The 18,845-nt window shown below is 38.6% G+C and overlaps 1 protein-coding gene across 1 annotated transcript in view; it reads left to right on the forward strand.

Moving 5' to 3' along the window:
* Nucleotides 1-18,845, forward strand: part of TRHDE (thyrotropin releasing hormone degrading enzyme) — a 201,032-nt gene that overhangs the window by 31,441 nt on the left and 150,746 nt on the right. The window contains exon 3 of the mRNA XM_027889092.1: nucleotides 9,790-9,916. Within this exon, the coding sequence (XP_027744893.1) occupies nucleotides 9,790-9,916 (127 nt within the window). The remainder of the gene's footprint in view (nucleotides 1-9,789; nucleotides 9,917-18,845) is intronic.

Below are 18,845 nucleotides of genomic sequence, written 5' to 3' on the forward strand. Positions count from 1 at the left end.
GAGAGCAGCCAGGCAGAAAGGGACCTGGGGGTGCTGATCGACAGGAGGCTGAACATGAGCCAGCAGTGTGCCCAGGTGGCCAAGAAGGCCAATGGCATCCTGGCCTGGATCAGGAACAATGTGGCCAGCAGGAGCAGGGAAGTGATCCTTCCCCTGTACTCAGTGCTGGTGAGGCCACACCTGGAGTACTGTATCTAGCTCCGGGCCCCTCAGTTCAGGAAGGATATTGAGGTGCTGGAGTAGGTCCAGAGAAGAGCAATGAGGCTGGTGAAGGGACTTGAACACAAGTCCTATGAGGAGAGGCTGAGGGAGCTGGGGTTGTTTAGTCAACTACCTGAAAGGAGGTTGTAGCCAGGTGGGGGTTGGTCTTGCAGGCAACCAGCAGTAGGACAATCTCTGCCAGGGGAGGTTGAGGTTGGATATCAGGAAGAAATTTTTTACAGAGAGAGTAATCAGACATTGGAATGGGCTGCCTAGGGAACTGGTGGATTGAAAACCTCCATCCCTGGAGTTTTTCAGGATGAGACTGGATGTGGCACTTGGTGCCATGATCTTGTAACCACAGTGATGTTGAATCAAGGGTTGGACTTGATGATCTCAGGGGTCTTTTCCAATCCATCTGATTCTATGATTCTATGATCTGCTTTGTCTGTTCAAAGCCTCTTTTGCCTTGCCCTGCAACAGTGTTCAGGTACTGCAATGCTTGCATTGCTGAGACATCTCTCTATTCCCTCACTGACCATTTCTTTCATATAAACTTTATTTTTATTGATGACTTCTCTTATTTTAACTGGTATGTTAAAACAGTCTTTACTTAAAAAAAAAATGCCATCCGGTCTCTAGCAAAGCTGTTTCCTTAGAAAGTATCAGGTCATTGAATGCTCATTGGTTTCAGCTAGCTTTAAAAAAATTCCCAGATTTATTAAAATATTTAAGGCTCAGTGAAGTGCTGTATGTGACTGCTCAGTTTGGAGTAATCTCCTTATAAAAAGGAGCTGTCCCTTTGGTATTCAGTAAGCACATTTCAGTACCATGCGGTCTTTTTTGAGTATTGTCCATGCTGAATAATGAATAGGAGACTGAAAAAAGGCATTCTTCTGTCATGTCTTCCTATTATCACATTTAACTATGTTCACTACAGCAGAATTGATACTTCACTTCAGCTACTTTGCTCTCCTTCACTTGTCAATGTTGTAAAATTTATTGCATTTGAGCATGCACAAAATTTGTGGAGTTATGCACACGTGAAACAATCCATGCACATTCTTAGTGGAACCTGGCCGGTAGCTTGTTTGTGTATGTAGTGAAGCGTTATTTATTTTGAATTTATTACGTTTAAAAACCCATTTGAGATGCAATGCCTTGTTTGCAGAAGTGATCCAGGGAGTTTGCAGCCAAGACTGTTGAATCCAGGCATCTGTCTGCTATATTGAATGCGTGATGTGACCCTATCTTTATCTCTGTAACAATAAAAGCATTACCTGTGCCTAAAATAGTGAGAAAAATAACAATAAAAGACATCTCTGATTATCAAGTAAGTTGAAGCTTTTAGGAACAGAGGCAATGCATGTGTTTTTTAGCTGAGGGTGTCACTTGCTGCTGAAGTATTACCAACCTTGAAATAAAGAGCAGAAGACTGTATTGTCCTCCTTTATAAAATCTGTAAGTAGCTGCTCTTTTGAAATGTTAGGGCCTTCTGTAACTATAACATGTAAAGGCATGTTTTAGGTTAAACATATATTTAAAATTAAACTTATGCATAAGTCCTTTCTGACCTGAGATTTTTAAATCATTGTGAGATCCCAGATGTACTGGTGCTGGGCTGAGCCCATGGGTATAGTCACACAGAGGACTGGAGCTAGTTTGAAGGGGCATCCCAAGAACAGTGCTTAGTGTGGAGTCTGCTGGCTTTGAGAAAGGGATTAAAGGACAGACATTATTCCCAGAATGGCTTTTCTGACACCAGTTGATGTGCAGAAACATCTGTTTCATAACGGGAGAACACTCTAAGCTGCTTTATAACACCTGACAGTAATTCTCTGTGAAGTAGGTGGGAAGGGTAACTATCATTAATTGTGAAGTGAATTCCTATGTTGATTCCCATGCTTGCCTGAGAAAACAAGATTTAAGGTTGTCAGCAGACTTTTGCTCCATTTCCATACCCATTTGCTCCCAGTCTGTTCAGACTTTAGTACATGTAGCAAAATGGAGCAAAGACAGAAAAAAGGTGGAGGGGACATCGAGACATTAGCAAAATAGGTTTATGCCATCCTTGGAACATTAGCCATGTTTGCTTGGAGAGATATTGCAATAGTGCTGAGGTAAATGAGGGAGCAGTTCAGACCTCTTTTGGTTCCACAGGCCGATGTGATGTGACAGCATTCAGGGCTGGGGAAAGGCTCTCCATGGATATGGGTGCCTTCAGGTGTGGTTTTGTGTAGTGATGTGGGTGGCAATGTCTGTAGTATCAGGTGATATGAAGCAAGGGTTCGGATTATATGTGCATTATCTCCCCTTGTCCTGGCCTTGCACCTGATGTGCCTTGTATTTTAGAATTATATATGCACTTATACATTTGAAGCCTACTCCTGAAGACATTATTCTCTATGGTTTACAAAGCTGACCTTGTACGTGGTGCAGCAAATGGTTGCTGCTGCGTATATTGTGCATCAGGCTGTTTTCAAGATTCAGAGAGCTATTTTCCTTATAGTACATGAGATAGAAACATACGATCCAGTCCTCCCTCTCATGATCTGAACTATTAGTGGCCATGACCAAAGTACAGCCATTTAGAGGACTGGGGGTTTTTTTGCCTTTTTTTCCCCCTGTGCAACTGCATAACAAGGACTGCTCAAGCAGTGATCTGAAAACATGGACGGTAGACATGGCGGATGCTGTTGGTGAAGGTTGCCTTGGCAGAAGTGTCCCTAGCCCAGCAGCTGGACCAGTCATGTCTCTCGGCCCTGACAACTGAATTATCAGGAGTCTTTCAGCTGAAGTCAGCAGGTGTTGTTTTAGGCCATTAGAGCCCAATGAACCATCTGCTTTCACAAGTCTTTCCTTGCTAAAACAGAGGTGCACTTCATTCCCTTGGAGCAGGTTTTCACATCCAGTGAGCTGTGATTCCCCGCAGGGCATAGGGAGTGGCAGTTGGAGTGGTCTTAAAACACAGAAAAGATGGCTAAACATTTAAAGGCAAGTTGCCTTGCAGAATGAATGCAGATTATTGTATGGGATTATTGTGATCAGCAAACTTTACTGTAAAATAAATAAAAGAATAAAAATGTCTTTAGGTGACACTAAAAAGATAACATAATTCTAAGAACATTTCAAAGAAGTGAACTAGAAGGTGGCACAGCGAATAATGTCTTCAAGAGTAGACTTCAAATGTGTAAGGGTATATATAATTCTAAAGTAGGTAGTGGGCTCTGGTTCTTCAAGCATGCAAACTTCTTACTGTAACATCCTGATTTGTGCCAGGTGGTCAACTTCTTTAAATCTCTGGGAAAGCAGGTTGGCAGGCTTATGGTACTTCTCTCAAAGGTTTTTAGTGCCTTCTTCTACTGCCAGAGGAAGAGCATGCTATGGTTCTCTCTGACCTTCCTTTATCTTTAGTGAATTCCTCCAGGGTAGATGGTTGGACAGCAGTCTCTTGGCAATTAGGCATGTCTAAGTAATGAGTTTTACTTTTTATTTCCATGATCAAAATATTGAGTGTATTCCATGTTCCTCTTACCTGCATTGCAGAACTGTCTAAACCCTTTGGTTTGACCTGAAGTATTTCACATAATGTGAAAAAATGAATTCAGGTTTTTCCTTACCGTTTGTGTTGGGTCTGGCTGGGATGGAGTTCATTTCCCCATAGCAGCCCACACAGTGCTGTGCTTTCCATTGGTAGCTAGAAAGGTGCTGATAACACGTTGGTGTTTTGGCTACTGCTGAGCACAGCACCAGCACTGTAACATTCCTCCCACCCAGATCAAGGGCAAGATCCTGGGAGGGGGCATAAGTAGGCCAGCTGATCCAACTGACCAAAGGCATATTCAATACCATATGACATCAGCTCAGGTATAAAAGCTACAGGAAGGAGGAAGAAGGGTGGTGGTGGGGGTATTCATTGTTTACAATGTTTGCCTGCTGAGAAATACTACACGTGCTGAAGCCCTGCTCCATGGGAAGTGGCTGGACATCGCTTGCTAATGGGAAGTAGAGAATAAACCTGGTTATTTTCCTCTTCGCCTCTGCTTGCACAAAACTTTCACTTTTGCTTTAGTAAACTGCCTTATCTCAACCTATGAGTCATTATCTATCTTATTCTTTCTCCCCTGTCCAACTGGAAAGAAGAGTGATAGAGTGGATTGGTGAGCACCTAGCATCCAGGCAAGGTCAGCCCACTACACCATTCTTCATCCCTTTCATTCTTTTCTCTTTTTCACATATTTAAATTTTAATGGCAAAAAAAAGGTAAAGAAAAAAGTAGTGATTTTAACATGTCAAAACAGAACAGTTCTACTTCTTTTGAACCCGTTCCTCTGTTTATTATGTGCTGAAATTATCACTAGTCTTTGGTACAGTGGAAACATTTTTAGGGAATATACTATTCTACCGGAATTAAGATGTTTGTTGCTATCTGCAATTGCACTTGTCAGAATTTTATCCATTGTACTTTGTATATAGTTACTAATACACATTTTTTTTAAGCACTCTGAAGTAATAAGACAAGAAAAGCACTTTTCAAATGCTAACTTTCTTTTTGGCAGATAATTTTTACCTGCTGTAGTCAGGAAGGTTTTTCTCATGTGTTGTAGTTAATAACCTGACTTCAGTTAGGTTTAAATACCTTGCACATCTCGTAGCATATATCACTACTGTCCCTCACTATGGGAAACAGTTTTCATTTTACAATCACATTTTGGAAACCTGGTATTACAAATATTTTTGAAATTTCTTCGACTTACATAACATGCTGAAATACTAAGAAAGACTACAGAAAATTTTGCAAAATGTACAAATTGTTTGTAAAGGTACACTGTTTTATACAGCAAATACTTTTGAATAACTATAGAGAAGTAGGCCATTGATCACTTATAACAAATATGTAGAATTCAGCATACAAATTTCAGGAATATGTTAGTTTTTCTGATTTTTCTGTTTTTCTGATAATGCTGCCAAAATAATTCCAACAACTTGAAATAGATTACTAATACTTTCAAAGCAATCTTTCAGGATGATTTTTTTTGAGATATTATCTGAGTGTGGTTGAGTATTGTCTTTATTTAAGTTCTTATGAAACTACCTGAGGGCTTCTAGAAGGCAAACAAGAGGAAACAACTCAAGTTTTTTGCCCACTTTAGGAAAGAATGAGAAAATATACATTGCAGCAATTTCATTTGAGATTTCTAGTAACTTCTAGAGTTATTAACAGCTGTGTCTTATAACAGGGAGGTCTGTTTAGTAGGGCTGAAGGTGCAAACCTACTTGCTCAAAGTTGTGGTCGAAGGAGATGGTCAGCCTGGTTCCATTTGAGAGAGAAACGAAAGACCTGGATTTTTTTTCTTAGTAGTCAGAACTTCTGTTGAAAAATTGGTAGTGGTTGCAAATGTAGGTATAAAGGAGATAAGGAAAAACCCCACAATTTAGGTTAATTGTGTGAACTTTGTTATATTCTTAGGTATTGTGACAGTGTAATTATGAATATGATTCCTCATAATATTTTTCTGATACTTTTGTCATTGAGACACACAGGGAACTATGCTGCATCAGAATACCACCAGTGTGCTGTGAATATATGCATTGTCTGAAGAGTCCCTACCTTATTAATTCCCAAATATGGAGGGTGCATGGTGTGGGTTGTTAGGTGGCAGTGAGGTGGAATGCCTGCTTTGAATTCTCTTTCTGCCACTGCCACCAGAGTTGCTATGGGATGCCAAGTAAATCACATAAACTGACGCAGTCTCATTTAGTCATTAATCGTGTGTTACCGATTTTCTTAATGTTCACCACTGCAGTAAGATATAACTGGAACAGTGCTTTAAGTATGTGCAACAAAACTGTTAAGTATACTTGACATTGGGGGGTGTCCAGATAGGCACCCAGAACTGGTATTAGTCTCTCTTTGTTTACTTTCTTACATGAAAGTAATAGTCTGACCTAATCTTGCAAAGATTATGGAAAAGAGCATCACTAATATTTGCAGGGTAGTAGGTGCCATTGCAGTGAGTGATGAATTGTACACTTAAGCAAGAAACCTATTTATCTTTTGTAGGAGAACATGCAGTGCTTTTATTTATATATTTAGGCCTGACCCTGCAGAAGATTTTCTGGGTTTTCTCTTATTTAAATTATTGTAAAATAGAATTCTTAGTATAGCGATCAAACAGCCTGTGGGAAAGTATATAATAATTAGTCATTATTGTTCAGTCCAATGCAGTTTTAAACCAACACAACCTACCTGCCTTTTGAAATGAAAGTATTAAAGCAGCAAGCATTTTATTCTAAACAAATCTCATGTTTAAATCTTCATTCTGTTTTATTTACTTAAGCTCCTCTTTAGAGCAAAATATGAAGACTTTACAGTCTTCTCAGAATCTTATAAGCTAAGAAAATAATATAATCCATATTTGATGGATTTGGCAGTAAGATATCTTATGGTCAAAGTAAGCCTGTTGTGATGGTTCAGACTTGGCTCCCTGCCAAATGTACAACCCCCCAGTAGCAACCTCCCCCACTTTCCCTCTTCCTTCTTCCCCCAGGGCAAAGGAAAAAAAAAAATTATGCAAATTGAAGAACCCCCCTCAAAAAATCAAGCTAGTTATATAAAAAATATATTTTATGTATATTACAGTTAAGATGCTATGTACACAGCAAACGGGAATCCAAACACCCCCCGAAGGGATAGGGAAAGGGGAAAAAGGGACAAAAGGAAACAAAAAGGGACACCGAATAGATATGCACAATCAAACCCGAGAACTAGTAAAATAACTAGTAAAACAAATCTCACCATGTCCCTTAGAAAGCAGGATTGGCAGACACTGCCAGCACTCTCCAAGCTTCCACGTGGCAGGTCAGTGGATGCTGCAGGCCTCAGCCTTAGATAAGCGAGACCAATGCAGGGACCCACTGTTCCCGAACTTCGGCGGAAGAATTCTTATTTATACCACGATTTACGTAAAAATCATATGGAATACTGGGAACACTGCCCCTTCCTTGGTTACAAACTGGTAACCAGGGAAGACCTAGATTAAAACCACCACACCTGTACACATTAAAAGACATCGGTGTGTGATGTTAGGGGGCTTCAATTTCAAGCGTATAGGTTGCAGTCTTTAGACTGAACTCTGGACCAAGCTCCTTATGTTATGAATGACACCTCAGAAAATATCATCCAAAACAGCTAACCGAGTAGGCAGTGTCCAGATCGTCCCCTGTGGTAGCCCTCTGTCCCCTCCCTCTGCTAACCAACAGGGAATTTTCAGAGATAGGCATGTGATGGTGTGTCTAAGGTTCCTGCATATATTTCATGTTCAGTGGTTGTTGGGTGAAAGGCAGAAGCAGACCCAACATTTGAAGATACGTGGCTGCTTTGGCAATACCTATTGTGTCAAAATCCCTGAGAGACCTGAACAAAGGCACAGGTAATTTCTGAAGCATATTCCAGCTTGGGGGTGATCTTGGTACAAGCCATGGGGCCCTGGAAGTCCAGAGCCTTTCTGGGCAGGCAGGGAGGCGCAGGGCAACTTTACAGGCAAAATAAAACTGTATTCAGTGTTAGGCAGGAGACAAATTAAACTTTTGCAGCATTGTGGTTTTTGAGTTTTGGTACTTTGGCTCCATCTCAGACACTATTAAATGCCTTTTCTGCATTTACCGAAAGACTCACATTGTAACGCATTAAGTTGAACCTCGACTTTTCTTGTATCTACCTATTATTTTCTTCTCTTTCATTGTCATGTTTGTTGTTATGGACACATTTGGCCACTGTCAAATTGAACGATTTTTTGCATACTTGGTTGGCTGACTCTTTTTTTTTTTTTTTTTGCTAATTTGCTGGTACAGTCAGCTGTGCCAGTAAAGCAATTATGCAAAATTGTGTATAAAGGTTTAATGATACAAAACAGTGCTCATCACAAATCTAATTGTGATTCTCAACATCCTTCAACAAGCTAAAGGTTTTGAGACATTTGGATTAGCATCTCTGTGGTTAATACCTATTTTATTAAAAATATATTTAGTTTAGCAGATAGGGGAACATTTAATGTACATGCTACTGTTAACTTTGAAAGGAAGCAATAAACAAAAATATGATTTGGAGGGATTCAGATAATGGTTTATATGCTTTCAGGTGGTGATTACAGGAAGTCTACTTTATTACATATCTCATGAGGTTATATCGTTACCTATTTTACATTACAAGTGATAACTATATATGGTTGATGGTGCGCTGAATCTAATACAACACAAAGATTAAATTTAAAATGGGCACTGTAATGAAGCAAATAATGTGTCTGCATACTGAAAACAAAGAGATAGCAGGTTACAACAGAACTGACAGGTACAGTGTTTGATATCTGGTTTCCACTTGGATAACTGAACTGGTTACTTTCAGTAGTAAAGCAGTACTTGGTAATGCTTTCACGGAAGCAAAAAAGGGCATTGGCTTTTCTTATCCATAATAGAGTGTTTAGAAACTTTCCAAAGCTGACATTTCTCCCTCATGTTTGCATTGATATTTTCTGATTTCTGCCCTACTGCTTTCCTCAGAACCCTGGCTGGGATTTAATCCTACCACAGAAAGTATTAGGACTGACATTTAGTAGAGTCTCATTTGTGTCAAGTCCTTATAGACTGCAGGGAGAGACCTTCTGCCACAGCTGTTAGAGACAAAGCACACACTACTTCCATCAGGCAAATGAGGAGGGAGGGTGAAAAGTGTCTCTCTGTCCCTTTGTTGGTTAACAATTCCTGGCTGTATGTTGTGTTTGCACTAAGGAAGTGTTAAGGACTGTAAGGACAGGGAAGAGGGAATAACCAAGAAGTGCTTTCTGCTACTCTTTAATCAGGGTCAGACTTGAATGCAGAATTATGAGGGCGAGTTCTCTTCAGTTGGTTCACTCCAGGTAGTCAAATATGTGAGCTGTTTTGTACTGAACAGAGCAGTCTGTAGCTTGTATAATCAGCTTTGATTTACTGCTTTCTGAAAACAGAGGCCTAAAGCAGTCAAGGAAGTTTCAGGAATGTTAATTGTTTGTGTACATGAATGAGTTTATAAATGGTTGTTTTTGCAGTCTTCCCAAAGCTCATCGAGGGTAACTGTGTCACTGCCAGAGAAAAGAGAACGATTGTTTTCTTTTCTTCACAGTCTGCTAATATTTTCAGGGCTCGATATAATGTGCCTTTAACAAACCATGAACAACTCTCCCTACTGAGTCATTGCATCCTGCCTACATTCAGTGTAGGCAGAGAACCATTATACTAATCCACTCTTCCATCATATCTCTAGCAAACACATGTGTTTTCTTCAAATATTTATTTTGATGCAAAGAGCGTTAAGTTTTTTATTTGGCAACACAAGCAATTGGGAGGTTTGACTTCTAAACTTTGTAACTTTATTTGCAGTAGTCCTGCTTTTCAGCTATGACATGTTTTGAGAAATGTATGACAGTCATATTTGGCTTTAAGGTAATAATCCTGCCACGTCACAGCAACCTTAGGATAATTCATCTCTGCAGGTAGGATAGATTTAAAAGGCAGATGCTGAAATGATTGGTCTTTTGCTTTGTTTTTTAACAGGTACGGTTATATGCAAGGCCTGATGCAATCAGAAGAGGATCGGGGGACTATGCTCTAAATATTACAAGGAGTCTCATTGAGTTTTATGAAGATTATTTTAAAGTGCCCTATTCCCTTCCAAAATTAGGTAAGATTTTCTGCAGAATGTGAAGTTCATCCAGAAATGAGAGAATAAGTCAGCTATTTTAAAGGTATTTTAAGACTGTAATGTGTTACATTTCAAGGTAAGAAATGTTTGGGTTAATTTAGAAGAATCAATAAGGAATTTTTCCTTGCAGAGGAAGGGAAGACAAATTGTTCCTTCTCCTACCTAGAAATGAAAGGGGCAGGAAGCAGACAGTACTTACATTTGTTAGCCAAGGGGTAGAGAACTTGAGACCTTTCCTTGTTACATGGGTTGGCGGGTTTTTTTGTTTGTTTTTTTTTGATGGTATCTATTTTGGTCCTTATTTCCATTAGATAGCCACGGGGAGACGTTTGTTCTGTAATATTTGTATCTTGGTGTCTCAGCCTTAGATGGTGAACTTAAGTGAAAGTATTTGTGGAGACTGGGAACTTGTAACAGTGCAAGACTGTTTTTTTTTTGTTTGTTTGTTTTGGTTTTTTTTTTGGGCTTATGTGGTTTATTAATGATGATTAATAGACAAGCTTAATTGTCTTATTGCTTATTGGAAGAATTGCTGTGAACTTGTTTTGCTGTGAACCCATCTATTTCTATTTCCTTTTAAAATAGTTTCTTCTCATCTTCCCTTTTCCCACAGTCAGTTTTTCTCCTACACGCTTAAATACCTTACACCATATTATTACGCCCTCCCTCCTTTGGAGCGTGTTTGATCAAGATCCGGAAAAATCTATTGCTCAGCAGCAGAAAGAGACCTTCTATTTGATCAGAATTGTTAGAGTTGTAACCACAGTTTCCTCCCAGGAACTCGGGGTTTATTTCATTAAATCCCCTGCCTGCTGAGTAACTTTCTTAGACTTGCAGCTAATGGTGTAGGAGATGGATAAAGTAATTGATGTTGCTAGATGAGGGTATTGCATGATGATATGCACAAACTTTCCATGTATGCTTTCATACATGACTTCAGGTATGTAATGATGTTTTGTAAAGGAAGTTATAGACTTACAGGCGTGAAAAATGTAACAGGGAAAAATAATCAAGAACTTGATTATAATATAAAAGATGAAACAGAATTGCTTGGGTTGGAAGGGACCTCAAAGATCACCTAGTTCCATCAAAACATCAGAACATCCAAATATCATTACTTCAGGTAGTTTATTGAGGATACCAACTAGCAGCAGGCAATAGTGACTGTATCTGCTTCAGAGTATCTTTCAAAATTGCAACATATGGTCTTTAAACTCAGCATGCTGTATTCATTGTCATTATGCTGTGATATTACCTTTTAAAAATATTTGATTGGAAATGAGTTTGTTCTAGTTTGGATCTTTTTTGAAAAAAACAGGAGACACAGTCACAAGTAAAACTGTATTTTTTCATCAAGTATTTGTAGTGAAATTGTTGAGTTAGTAGGAAATGCTGCTTGAAAACTTTAGCTATTCTGTAGTGATACTACAGAGAATAATTTCAAAAGTTTTGTGTACTACAATGAGGTTAAATTTATTTATTGTAAATATAGGAAGAAAAGTTTCAAAACTCTCTCAGTGATGTAAATATTTTTGAAATGTTTTTGCATGTGAATACAGATATATTTGTTCCCAGTTCATCCAAACACTTATTGTTATGTTTAAGCATGTGCTGTTGTCTTTAACCTGAAAAAGCGCTGACTTTTTATATTTTTTAAACTGCAAAATGGAAGGGCAGGAACAATAATCTGGTGGGTGAATAGAAGGACTAAAAATGGTGATACTGTAGTCTATTTACAATAGGCATTTTGCAGTAGTATTAAAGAATTTTCTAAATGGAAAGTCAAAACAACCTTAGTGACAGCAGTGGAAAAACCATGTACATAGGAAGATGTGTTAATGATACTGAAGATGCACCTGGGCTTGTAGACTTAGGACACTCACTTGATTCAGTGCTGTCACCTCTACGAAGGATTGAATACTTTATTAAGGTTTTAAGAAAAATGATAATGTTTTTATGGGACATTTTAGGAGTTTGTCATTTCACTTCCAAATATGAAAGTGGGAGTGAAAAATGAAGAATGTACTTCAGAAAGCTTTTTAATGGCAGCATCAGTTTTGTAGAAAATGTTCCATTTCAAACATAGATGTTTTAAAAAAAAATTGTTTCATGTATTGTCCAGGTCTAGCAAAAGTGAACCTAAGCAAACGTAATAATTTTGGTTGAAAGCACAATTTATGTTTACAAAATAATTCTGGCCAGTTTATTATGCAGGTGCTATACTAGCTACTGAGTGACATGTTGTTAGTGTCAGTGGTGTATGCTGGGGGGGTCTGCGTGTTAGAGTTGGAACCACAGGTGATCCTCCCTGGAAAAGGGACCTACAACCCTTGGCAACCCTACAAGCACTTGGTCATCTGTGTGGTCCGTTTGAACTCTGTATGGTTGGAGTACGTGAGGACATTTATGCTCTTCAGATGTATTGCTGTATCAGTGAGGTCTGTGTTAATTTGTTCCCTTCCTATTCATTGAGGTCCATTTCCAGGGATCCTTGGCCCTTGAAACTAGTGCTCCTCATCTGATTTTGTAATAAACTGGCTAATGTTTTCTACAGGAACCACTTTCTCCTGACACTCTTTACTCCTGACTGTTTTTGACTAGACTTTCATACTGTGCTTACATGTGGTCAGATGGCTGTGGCCAAGATTTTTTAGATCTTATATGGCCTGTTCTGGCTTATGAATGCCATGGAACAATAGATTTGTTTACCAATTGATGTGAAGTCTGCTAATGAATGTAAATTCGGAATTGAATCACCAATTTCCACAGTTAAAAGGTCTACTTAGCTTGTAGATCTGTGCTTTTTTCCCCCCCCCCACTTTACTCTGAACTGGAGGATGCTTGTGTAGGGTTTCAAACCAATAATTTTTATATGAATTTAGTTTCTGAAAAATACGTCAGATCTTTTAAAAAACCTAAATTTATTCAAGACTATAATATCATTATAAACACTAGTTAAAATGATAGGTAGATAAAGTATTGGGTTTTATTTAATCTAAAAAGTATGCAGAAGGATTTTTAATTGTGTTCCTATGACAGTGAATATAAAATATTTCTGTATTTATATCACAGTTATTTTTAATTCAGTTTGCAATACGCAAACAATGCTTTTTTGTATGCATAGAGCTTTTTCTTATGAGGATCTTTGAGGCTGGAATAGTCTTGAATTTTTCCTTCTGAAGCCCTGACCGGTTGCTCTTTTGAAGTGCGCACAGCTTAGAAATTTAAAAGGAAAGAAGAAAACCAAGCCAAAAACTGACATCAAAACAGAGTCTTCAAAGGTCAAAGTCACATGAGGGGGAATGATAAGGTAATGAAGCGCTCTTTACATGTGAACAGTTGTGACTCTTAAGTTGTGAATGATTTGAAGTGTAGGGGCTGACTGCCTTTTCCAGTCAAGACTGGAGGGTCACCCAGTGTCATTAGCAGGTGGCAGGTCCAAAGAACACAAAAAGATCACTGTTAGTGGAGCAGGTGGTAGATTTGTGCAACTCCTTATCAAAAGAGATGGTAGATGCAAAAAAATTATAGAAGTCCAGAGAGACATGGATAAGTACTTGGAAAGGTGCTCCCCAGGAGAAAATCCTACGGTTTGAAAATAGAAGCTAGTACTTGGAAAGGTGCTCCACAGGAGAAAATCCTACGGTTTGAAAATAGAAGCTAGGAAATACTCAAGAGAGCTATTTATACTTCCCTGGTCTTATTCTTTCCTGTACATTTGCTTGTGGCTGCTGTTGGAGAGAATACTGAGCAGAGCAGTCTTTTTGTCTGAGCTGGCAAGGTTATCTGTACGTTCATAGTCTCCCTGTTTCCCAAGAGTTTTTATTAAAGGGCCACAGAATCTCTTTTCCAGAATGCTTTGTGTACTGGAACTGGGGAACTTTATAAGGCTCCAATTATGAAAGGCTACAAAAACTTCACGTGTGGTGCATAAATGAGCCATTTGTATGAAGATTTTTGGGTTTCTGGGCTTTGGTTTGCTTACTCTTAACAGCATTGCAGTATCATTGTGTTAGTGGGATGTGTTTGTTATTTCTCTGAAAACTTGTTTTACAACTCATTTTATTCTGAGTACTGTATTTAAATATCCGTGTAATTAGCATAACCACTATGGACAGTGTAAAGGTACTTGGGTGTCTCAAGCGTTGGACATAAAGTGCCTGACTCAAAGACACTTTGCTTGGATTCATTCAACTTTAGGTACTCAACTGGCATGTCTAACTTAGCAAGCTGATTGCCCTAGGTTCCTTATTCATCAATAGAGGAGATATTCCTGTGGATGGTTTGAATCTTATATGGGCAAAGTCTCCTGTTTGAGCTGCCTAGGTAAGAGGAAAAATGTTTTATTAAACCCTGAGCTTAGTTTGTCATCTACGCCCTTAAACTTTCATGATGTGCAGACTTGAGAAGGAGACATTTAGTGGTGGAGAGCTGTGAATTAGGGTTGGAAAGAACTTGGACTTCTCAGAAAGCTTTTAATTCCCTATAGAAAATGTCCCAAAAGGTGGAAATACGAACAGCTGAAGAATCTACTTTGGGACATGACTGCATATGTTACAGAAAACTGGATAAAAATAACCCAACTGTTTTGTCTTAAGGTCAGTGAAAATGAATCAATGTGTAATTTATAATTACTGTAATTTATGACAGCACTATTAAAAGCACTGTTAAAATACCATAGAATGGCCTGGGTTGGAAGGGACCCTTAGGATTATATAGTTCGAAACCTCCTGCCATGGGCAGGGACACCTTCCACTAGACCAGGTTGCTCAAAGCCCCATCCAACCTGGCCTTAAACATTTCCAGGGATGGGTCACCCACAACTTTTCTGACCAAGCTGTTCCAGCACCTCACCACCCTCACAGTAAAGAATTTTTCCCTCATATCTGATCAAAACCTACTTTCCTTCAGTTTAACCCATTCCCTGTTGTCCTGTTGCTATATGCCCTTGTAAAAAACCCTTCTCCATCTTCCTTGTAGGCTCCCTTCAGGTGTTGGAAGGCCACGATAAGGTCACCCCAAAGCCTTCTCTTTTCCAGGCTGAACAATCCCAATTGAACCTTCTTTCATAGGAGGGGCACTCCATCCTGCTAATCATCTTGGTGGGCCTCCTCTGGACTTGCTCCAACAGGTTGATGTCCTTGTGTTGGGGGCCCCAGAGTTGGATGCAGCACTCCAGGTGGGGTCACACGAGAACAGAGTAGAGGCACAGAATCACCTCCCTTGACCTGCTGGCCACGCTGCTTTTGATGCAGCCCAGGATACAATTGGCTTTCTGGGCTGTGAGTGAAAATTTCTGGCTCATGTCCAGTCTCTCATCCACCAGCACCCCCAAGAGAAATACGCTCCGAGACTTCTTAAACTCTTTTTCTGTAGATTTGCTGTACAGTAAACTTTGGAATTTCATCTGATATATTTTATGTGGTTTATTTGTTTGATTTGCTGGTTGATTTGGGTTTTTTTCCCTTACAGGTATGTTTCAAGTACTAATTACCTGGTTCATGCAAAAATTATACAGTCTTGTTTTCATTATGCTGCTTAAAATGCTTTAAAGTTGTGAATGCAAAGTCTCAGAAAACCATTTTCCAAGGGGCTTAGTGAACATGCTGCACAATGGAAGACAAGATTGGACCATTAACATTTGCTCTTGAAGTACTTTTGGAGAACAGGATTTGGTTTTTAAAGTGTGTCACTGAATAATTTAGACTCTTGCTTATGATGTAAAAAAATAGCTCAACTGTTAGAAATAAGTTTAACAAGGGAGTGTTCTGATTTTTCAAGGAAACTCGTGGACCTGTGCCCAATCCCTGATTGCTGACTTGTGCAGTGTGAGTCATTGCAGACCCAGAATAAAAGTGCTTGGGATGCTGTTGTATGTTGGCCAGGTGACTTGCTGTGATCACTATTGATTAACTGTTCATTTTGATTTAAGTGCTGTTAAATGCCATGGAGTATCCTGAGAACTCTTAGCTACTGCTTCTGCTGGGCCATGGCTGGTCCATACTTGACAGTTTCGCATGGCTTTTTTTTTTTTTTTTTTTTTTTTTTTTTTTTTTTTTTTTTTTTTTTTTTTTTTTTTTTTTTTTTTTTTTTTTTTTTTTTTTTTTTTTTTTTTTTTTTTTTTTTTTTTGACTTAAATACTTTGAGCGTCTCAGTTTGGGTTGTCACCTATGTTTAAGCAGGAGAATTGAAGCCTACTATTTTCTTTGACCAACTACTTGAAAGAATCATAATGCTTCAGCACACAGAGGACTATTTGTTGATACAGGTCATTCCTACACAGAATGAACTATCCCTTCTATCCTGGCCTTTAAAGATTCTGTTTTGAGATTTGGGACGTGGTGGTTGTGGTGTGGTTTCTTTTTGTTTTTAATTTCTAAGGTATGAGTACTCCAAAACAGCAACTGGTCAGGACACCGGGGGAAAAAATTCCAGCTTCAACCATAGGGAAAAGGAATGTATTTTCTCATAACAATGCTTTGAAATATGAAAAGGAACTGCGAGTTACTAAACTGAAACAAACCGCATAGGAAATCGATCTACAGTAAGATGTTAAGAAAGAAAGGAAAAAATAGCCATCGCTTAGGACTTACTGTATTGCTCTAAACTATTTTTAGTGGTAAACCAATTATTTCCATTAATGAGTTTAATACAGCTCACAGTAGGCATTGTATCAGGTTTTGGAAGTTTGTTAAGGGGGATCTGATATCTCTCTGTTGCCTTGGCGTGGCAAGTCTGATATTGTTCGCAGGAGATGAGATATGTATAGGAATAAGGCAGCTTTGTATAGAATAAAGATTAATGGGCCCTGGTGGAAATAATCCTCTTCTGAATGAAACGTTTTCATTATTTAGTTGTCTCCCTCCCCTCTTAATTGTGACATGTATAGAATCCTTACCTCTCAAACAAGGAAAGTGTTCAGGCAGGAGCACTATTACCAGTAGCAGTTCAGTCAGGCCCTAGTAAAAAGATGACCAAATCTGACAATGGCTACTCAATTAAATCAGCTTGCCTTTTAAATGAGTAATTAAAAAAAAAAAATGAGAGTGATGCTGTTATGAGAGGGTAATAGGATGTGGGAGATTCCATGGAAATGTCGGGGCTTTTTTTGAGCCAAGAGAATCCTTCATCTGAATGTAAATAGATTTTTCCTAAGCTACTTTTCAGTATGTCATTTGAGCAGTTAGTACCAATGTAGAAGTGGGTGTGCTGAGTTTCTGCAAGATCTATTCTTAGTTCTCTACCTTATGAGAAACTAGATGCCTTCAGAAAATGATGCATTTTATCATGAGTTGGGAGGAAAAGATCTTCAATGCAGAGGTACCAATAAAGGTATCTCTGTTGACTACAGAGAGAGGAAACTAATCTGACTAGTTTAAATTTGATTATTGATTCTTAGATGGTTAAAAGATGAGATGAATCCTTCTATAGCATTTATAAAATGGGTTAAGATCTTTGACAGACAGAAACTCCACAGAAATTATGGGAATCACCAGAAAACTGTGTGAACGTCCATTGGTATGAGACAGTTAAATGCCTAAAAGCACATGAATCCCAAATACTTTTTAGATAGCTGTGGGTGAAGTAATTTTCATTATAGCTCCTTTCATTCTGCTTGAGCATAGCTCTCATCCCTGATTGTCTTCTACAGGGCTTTTAGTGATTGTCTTTTTGTTAGCTTAATCATACTGTTCTTGACCAGAAACATTCACTTATGAATAAGGGGAGTACTGATTTCTCCTGCACAATAGTATTGTGGGGACCAGGATCCTCTTGACCATGTCCAGCTTTTGAACTCACTTTACTTTTAAGAGAGTTTGCAGAACATTTTTAGTCACTTGTTAGATATGACAGTCAACAGGGTTCATCAGAGACTTTGGCCAGCAGCTGAAACCTTTTACATCATCAGACTGTAACTTTGTCTTAAAGGAGAGTATGTAGAAGAAAGCTTAGGCCTTGTGTCCACAATGAACTTCATGTTTGTATAGGCATTGGGAACAGTGGTTTTTATTATAGGATAGGGTCTATATGTCCGGATACTGGGAGAGTTACTTTCTGTGCATGGTATGGCACTAAGAAAGTTAACCTGCAGACAGAGCTCAGAGCTGCATGGTAGAAAAACAAACATAGAAAGGTTTGAAAAAAAGATAAATTATATCACTGAGGATACTGTGATAGATCTAGATGGTGCTTAAGAAGAGGGGCGTGTGAATCTTTGTGCAGTGTGTAGGAAGGTTGGATTGTAGAAGGATGGGCTAAACCAGGATTTTTTTTTTCTTTTGAAAATTGTACTATAGCATTTAGTTTGAATGAAGTAGGTAATGCAGTTGGTGTATATCAAGTAGAGTAAATGAGGAGAAAGTAGTGGTTTTTTTCTCTCAGAACTGAAGTAAAACCCAATACACTCTATGTATGAAATAGTAGAGAAGGGTTATGCAGTCTGCTCAAGTTTCTTGTCTTTTGGTGGAAAAGACTGTTGATGACCTAATGAAACATATTATCCGCCTATGCAGTCATATACAGTGAGTGTTGTTTAAACAGCATCTTCAAGAGAACTTTATATTCCCAAACAAAGCTGATGGAATAACAGTAACTTGTTCATGACACCATTTGCGTAAATATCAAAGTTTACTGAGGGTTTACTGAACTTTCTGTAATTTTGGTTCATAGTTATATGACAAACTGTAAATAAAGATAATTTCAAGTTCAGTTCAAGAAGGTTCCAGTTTTCATTTAACTCTGATGTTTCAAGTTGAGGGCAGGGAGGAACAAGGATACTATGGTGACTTCTGTTTTTTCTGTCTTAGAAGTAGAGGCTTTCCTGAAGAGTGAAGCTCAGTAATATCAAGGTGTTATGCTGGTGAGAAAAAAAAAAAAAAAGTGACAGAGTAAAGTACTGTCCACATCA

Source organism: Empidonax traillii, unplaced genomic scaffold, assembly GCF_003031625.1.
Source record: "Empidonax traillii isolate 1590-97213 ecotype Southwest subspecies unplaced genomic scaffold, ASM303162v1 scaffold252:size1141739, whole genome shotgun sequence".
Lineage (NCBI taxonomy): Eukaryota > Metazoa > Chordata > Aves > Passeriformes > Tyrannidae > Empidonax > Empidonax traillii.